This window comes from Lolium perenne, chromosome 6 (assembly GCF_019359855.2).
Source record: "Lolium perenne isolate Kyuss_39 chromosome 6, Kyuss_2.0, whole genome shotgun sequence".
In the NCBI taxonomy this organism is placed as follows: Eukaryota; Viridiplantae; Streptophyta; class Magnoliopsida; order Poales; family Poaceae; genus Lolium; species Lolium perenne.
In genome coordinates this window covers 153,988,890-153,995,974 of record NC_067249.2, presented here as the reverse complement: position 1 = coordinate 153,995,974, position 7,085 = coordinate 153,988,890, and the positions used below count along the sequence as shown (strand labels likewise).

Below are 7,085 nucleotides of genomic sequence, written 5' to 3'. Positions count from 1 at the left end.
ACCAATATACGATCTATTTGAAAACCGCCTCTTTTTAGGTGTTGGAGGAGTGGTGGCGTCGCTTTGTCATGGCAATGTAAGAATTTGGTGAAATCCACATGCACATTTCTCTTCCCTACCTAGCATGTGAGTACATGTTGCACTATGTGCATGCCCCCACCCACCTCCAAGGACATGTTTTTTTCTTTGAGATTTGAGAACCACGACCAATCTACGATATTATTTTTTAGATTTGAGAAGCACCTCTTTTGAGGTGTTTGAGGTGTGGTGGCGTGGCCTTGTGATGGCAATGTAAGAATTTGGTGAAATCCACATGTACACTTCTCTGCTATACCTAGCATGTGATAATATGTTGCACTATGGCTCCATCCAACTTTGAGGACATGTTTTTTTTTTACGTAGAAGTCATGTTTGTAGTTTTACATGGAGGCTGCGCTGTGAGTTTGATATTTTGAAGTGTCCCATACTAGTTTGACACCTTCCCAAAGTAACTAAGTAGAATTCGGTAATACCCTAACTCAAGTGACCCATGCTTTCTAGTCGCTTTCCTAATGGACGCGTCTAGCCAGCAAACGCTGGCTCGTTAGTCGCTTCCAGCCCTCGGTCCAAAAATAGAAAGTCCTGCCCTGCCCACTAGTCCCAGATTGGAAATACGGATTCACACGCTACCCACCTGGCTGGCGCGCAAAAAACACAAATGGGTGCTCACGTGCATCACGCTACCAAACCGGCCTGTCCCTGGACAACCAAACCCATCGCGCCTTCCCCCAAGTTTAACTTTGCTTTTTTTTTTCTTCCTCCTTTCGTTCCTCCAAATTCGTCATGGATCTGTAGCTTCTTCTAAGAAATCTTTTCATCAACTTGGTCCACGTGATCAAGATAAAGAGGTAAGATAGATCCTTTTTTCCTGACTCATGTTACACCTGAAATTTCGAGGGAAACCACAGATCATGGAGCAACTTAAGAGGGAAATCCTCGGTAGCAACTTTAGAGGTAACTCAACAGCAACTTCTATCTATGAATCTAAAGAACAACCTTGGGAGAACAAAAGCAACAAATTAGATGTAATTCTTGCTAGACAAAATCTAGTGAATCCCGGCAAACCTAGGGAAAACATGTCAGCAACTTTATAGGTAACGGTGCAGCAACGTATATGATTCTATCAAGAGAACAGAATCAACAACTTGAATGTAATTTTTTAGGACATGATCTAGTTAATTCCAACAAACCTAGAGGGAAAACCTTGGCAGCAACTTTATTGGTAACTATACAACAACTTATATGATTCTAACAGCAACATGGAGAGAACTAAGAATCAACGTAGCAAGATAGAATCTAACGAATTCTAGTAGACTTATAGGGATAACCTTGGCAACAACTGCATTGGTAACTGGACATCAACTATACAATCCTAAGCAGCAACTTGGAGAAAAACCTGTAAAAAAGCAACTATGGCGCAAAACTGGAATCAACTTAGTTGTATGGTAGATACAACACAAGCATAATCAGTTGCTTACTTACTTAGGGCATCCCTAGGTCCTTATCAAGAAGAAAACATGGGGCGGAACAACAGATCAGTACCATATACTTGTATTAGGGAAAAAAAACCTGATAAAACCTAGATCATTGGATATATTTGAAAGTCCCAGGACAATTTTGCCGAAGGAAAAAAACCCCTACGGAAGCTTACTTAGATTCACATGTTCCCTAGTGCATTGGACACTATAAATGAAAGCAAAAGAGGGCACAAAGGATCCTTTTCAACAAAAATTATAACCAGGCCTAAAAAGAGAGAGATTGAGAACACTTCCCAGATTTCACACATATTAAAGGTTCATAGAAAATGTACTGGATAAAAAGAGGAAGTATATTCAAACGACCACTTGCTGCAACCACTAGTAGTGTGAAAAAAAACACTTAGCAACTGTCTTAGCTACAGTTTAAAGAACAGAGGAACGGGACCCGGCCTGGTTGCCGTTTCATTTGTACATAGTGCAAACATAGGTTGAAATTTCTCCGTAAGTTGATGATGCCAACACACTGGTAATGGCCTCGTTGCCGCATACACACCTGAAAAATTGCAACAATAGTAAGTAAGGCAAACAATTTGATTTGGTTTGCAAGTAAGTGTATAAAAATCCTACTTAATTATGTTGATTTGGTTTGACAGAAACAACTTAACTATTTCACAAAAACAACTTAATATATGTATTGAAACTAAATTAACTGCTGTAAAAAACAAACTTAGTAGAATGGAACAACAACTTAACTATGTTGATAGAAACAACTTAGCTAGCCCTCAAAAAACAACTTAATATATGTACTGAAACTCAATTAACTTCTGCAAAAGCAAACTTAATAGGATGGGGATAGCAACTTAACATTGTTACAAAAGCAACTCAAACATATGTAGCGAAACTGAAGCAAATTGAATAGGATGGGGATAGCAACTTAACTATGTTTGACAAACAACACACCTTCTTATGCATTAATGTGCAGTGGCGAAAACTAGTGAGTAAAAACTAATTTAACTAATGATGCATATGTGGTGGTAAAATAGTGACAATGAAAACATGCCTATCATGGTTTGCGCAAACAAAAACCACCGCATAATGGTGGAACCAACTGACTATAAGGCAAAGGAACCACAATATGCTATGGTGAAAAAGCAACTTAAGTGTGTTGTCTCATCAACTTAATTGAGTGCAGGAAGCAAAATTAGATATGGGACAAAAACTTAGTATATGTGTTGTGAAGTGTACAAGTAGATTGCCTAGCCCTTTACATCAGTTCGGACTTTTGGTTCAAGTGGCTAGTGCATGAAGGTTAACATGGTATCAGAGCCCCAGGTCTCAAGTTCAAATCCTGGCTTCCACAATTTATTCTAAAAATTATCTCCCCTCTTCTTGCAGCCGCCGCCCGCCCCGGCTTCTTGCCGTTCCGCGCCTGGCCGCTGCCGCCGCCTCTTTGCCTCTCTACACGTGTTGACTTGTCCTCTCGTCTTCCCGTCACACGCGAGTGGGGGTGTTGTGAAGTGTACAAGTAGATTGCCTAGCCCTTTACATCAGTTCGGACTTTTGGTTCAAGTGGCTAGTGCATGAAGCTTAACAATATGTAATCAACTTACTTAAAAAATGCTGCAAGTAACATGATTATGTAGACAAAAACAATTTAACTGTGTTACAAAATCAACTCAATTAAATGCTGAAAGCAATTAACTTAAGTGACAAACTCCATCAGTTCTAAAGGATAGTGAATAAAAACTCAACTATGATCTACCTACAACCAATTAATCAAAACAAACAAGTGCAGTAAAATTTAATTAATACTAGCCAAAATCAACTAAAAATTGGGGAAAAGATAAAAAAGCAAAACAACTCCTGTAGACATCGGCAATCAATACGTAACTTAGCAAAACAAAATAGAATTACGGTCAGGTTGGAGTGAACCTATTTTGACGCAAAACAACACTGTGATATCTTACAACCTGTAGCATAAAAGAGGGTACACCTAGTGAATGCACAAGTAACAGATTTTCATTAGACTTCATGTACCAATTCAATTAACATAACCTGGACTTTTAAGGTTGAAAACAAAATAGGAAGGGGCAGATTCTAGCAATGGTCCATGAAAGGTTGAACTAGCGGGATGATGTAGAAAGATCAGCATTTTACCCCAAGCCAGCACGCTGGAATTTGATGCTACCCAAACGCTAGAACACCTCCTAGAGCTGAAGATCGCACATGTGCCGAGTGCATGGAGATGGTTGCTGATCAGGAACACAGGATTGCTTAAGCGCTGCAACCTGATTCTCCTCCATGTCAACAGGCATCCCCATCGAGATTGTAGACCTACAGCTACAGACCCTGTCTGCGTCCTACATCTGGCTGCAGATCAGGATGGAGAAAAACAGCAAGCGGGAAGTCGGACAGAGGAAGGCATCGCTGGGGAACATCAAGGCGGAGATGAGACAGGGGGCACGAGCGCGAGCACACAGGGAAGCAAATATAGGAGAGGCTCGCGGAGTCGCGGTGAGCCAAGGCGAGCTCCTCGCATCCGGCGATGAGCTTCACTGGGATCCATGGCCGCAGCGGGGACGGAGAAGATCGAGGGAGAGAGAAAGGGGATCGGCTGCGGGTGGGTGGGGGGCGTCGGGGGGAGTGTATGAGGTGGGAAAGATGCGCCGGAGTTGGGGGAGACACGCCGGTGGCGGCGTAGGTGGAGTCCGGCGGCGGACGGGCTGCCGGCGGCGTTTGGATCAGGAGCTTAGGAGAGTGCTCGGGACAGAAGGGGGCGCAAGAGGGAGAGAAGAGTGGAGGAGGCTGTCGCTTTCCTAGTTTCCTCGCTGTCGGAACAACCGTGGTCGCACGCCTTCATCAGGGTCCATCGGACGGACGAGAATCGAGTGCTCGTGCCAACAAACGAGCCATCGTGCACTTTTTAGCATTTGAATTGCCCTAGCTAACTGTTTTTTTTTTTTTCACTCAATTCAAAAAGAGAGTAGTGTTATGGCAAGTCGCAATTTTAATCTCCCTGCAAAAGATCTCCAGAAATGTCCTTCTCCCGTGCACATGATTGCCTTTCGATTCGCTTTGTTTCCTGCTTGAGATTTGTGCTACAAATAACATTAAGTTTCATTATATTTCAAAAATCTGAAACGTGATGATTCCGGATAAAACCTAATAATGTCTTCGTGCATCTCAGAAGATGTCACTACATCTATAATGTATGACGTATATATATATATAGACAACAGCGGTTCATTGAGAAGATACTCGGAAAAGGCAAACGCATCAACAAACTTAGGGAGCGACTAGGAAGAACTGATGGCACAATGAAACACACACATCCACATGCATGCATAGAGAAATTCATAGGAAGTATGAAAAAATCGAATTCCATTACATTGCAAGTACTACTCAAACATGTAGATTTCAACATTATTTTTCAACTACAGATTCAAGTGCCTCTCTAGCCCTAGAATCTTTCATTTGAATTCCTACTCGTCGTGCAAGAACGCTGGCAACGCACGGAAGCGAGGATCGGGATTCATCCTGTGCATCGTCTGAATTTCGAGGGTGAGATCCGTGGGCTTGTACCCCGTCAGCTCCTCGAAGTCTGCGTTCCACTGCGGCACCTGGCTGGCCACCGGGTTCAGGATCAGCTTGGCGAGGAAGACCGCCGACGCCGCCAGGGCGGACGGCGGGTGACGCACCCATCTGTAGTCGAGGGTCGACTGTTTGGCGAAGAGATGTGCCAACCGCTGAACCTCCAAGTCTTGCTCTCCTCCTTTGTCGTGCCTAGTGAAGTGGTGCACGAAGGTATAAGCCGTGGGTCCGCTGAGATCGTACCCCAGCGCCGCCACCATGTCGAACTCCATGTCGATCACCTCCAAGCCGGTGGCGAACCCACAGCTTTTGGCGATGCCCGCGGCGTTCACCTTGGATATTGTGCAGTGCTCCTCGTATTTGGCGGCGGTGTAGACGGCCGTGGCGCCCAGAAGATGGAGCGCATACTCCATCTCCGTGTCAGTCAGCCACAGGGTCCGCTCGGACAGGACGCGGTCGACGTAGGAGACGGCGCGTTGAAGCGTCCCGGCGGCCAAGCGGAAGTGATGGGCGACGTCCTCCATCCAGAAGATGAGGCGGGCGCGAGTGGACTGGCTCTTGAGATCTCCCAGCAGCGTATCCAGGTAGCCTGGCGAGGGCCGCTGGTTGACGTCCAGCTCCATCTTCCGGAGGTTGACGTCGATGTCGGCGTCGTAGTCGGACAGCCGCGTCGAGCTCTCGAAGTCGGTGACCTCGACGGCCGGGTATGAAAGGTGGGCGCTGAAGTCCAATGCGGCAGCGTACAGCTCGCACGTCGCCGGGAGCTCGATGGAGTCGTGGAGTGCGGCGGCGTGGTGGGCGGGGATGGAAGCGAAGCGGACAGGTGGAAGCTTACCGATGGCCCGGAGGTAGGCGTCGTCGAACTCCGCCGTCCTCTGGTCATCGCGGCCTGAGAAGAAGGCGGAGGGAGGAGGGCCCGGAAGAAGGTCAAAGGATCCACGAAAAGCCATCGCCTGATCGAGATGGGCAGATATAGAGAGTCTCGATCGGCGCTTTGAGCTAGGGGAAATGGTCTGGTATATGCGAGGAAGAAGGGATCGAGTCCTGCCTATTTGTAATTTATCCATGGCTCCATCGCTAGCTGGGTTGCTCCAGAATTGGAAACCAATGATATCGCCATCTGTCTAGTAATAATGGGTTTAATCGCTAGTGTAGGATTCAGACTGGAGCCGTGGAAACTACGCACTGTTTCTTGCCATAAGTAGAATTTCCGGTTTCGATCAAAATTTGAATAAACGCGCTAAGAGGAATACATACGCACTGGAAGCTCGCCAATTGTAATGACGTATGCACCAATGGGATATTAAGACCGAGACCGAAACACGTGCGTCCGACTATTGTTTACTGAATTCCTTGATGAAAGGAATGATAGCGTACTCCCTCCGTTTTTTATTACTTCGCGTTCTAGGATTTTCCAGTCAAACTTTGTAAAAACTATGACAAAAAAATATAGGAAAAAACATTAACATTCATTATCTCAAATGCATATAGTATTATAAAAATACGAGTGAATTCTAGTTTTTACCTCAAAGTTCTTAATTTGTGACACTAATTACCCCGTGACTGGAAATTTGTCTAGATTACCCCTCTTAGAAGCTTTGAACCCTCTTTCTCTGATCCCTGTCCACTGGGCAAGATGCACGTGAGAGGTGATGAGTGATGAATGGGGTCCCAAAACATCAGTACTACCAGAATAGATGGATAAGACAAGATTAACCATAACTGTTGTTTGCACGGTCTAATCTGTACATAATTTTCAACACCACATCGACATAAAGTACCGGTCCTATCTAACAAATACATGCAAAATGCCATAATGGGGTAAAACTGTGTTGAAGGTCTCCTAGCTAAAATAATTCATGAAAGTTTCACTGCATTGGCTAATATGTGCCACAAATGCACGATTGTAGGGCAAAAATTGGAATCCAGTCTAAAAATATACTCCTTCCGTTCCTAGATACAAGCCATATAGTTTTT

At 44.8% G+C, this 7,085-nt stretch overlaps 1 protein-coding gene across 1 annotated transcript; it reads right to left on the bottom strand.

Moving 5' to 3' along the window:
• Positions 1-4,999: 4,999 nt before the first annotated feature.
• Positions 5,000-6,058, bottom strand: LOC127310287 (putative cyclin-F2-1). The gene has a single exon (XM_051340971.1). It carries the CDS (start codon positions 6,056-6,058, stop codon positions 5,000-5,002), a length of 1,059 nt encoding a protein of 352 aa, XP_051196931.1.
• Positions 6,059-7,085: the final 1,027 nt, after the last annotated feature.

Coding starts and splice junctions, on each gene's coding strand:
- LOC127310287 (XM_051340971.1), bottom strand. CDS start 6,058: ATGGCTTTTCGTGGATCCTTTGACCTTCTTCCGGGCCCTCCTCCCTCC.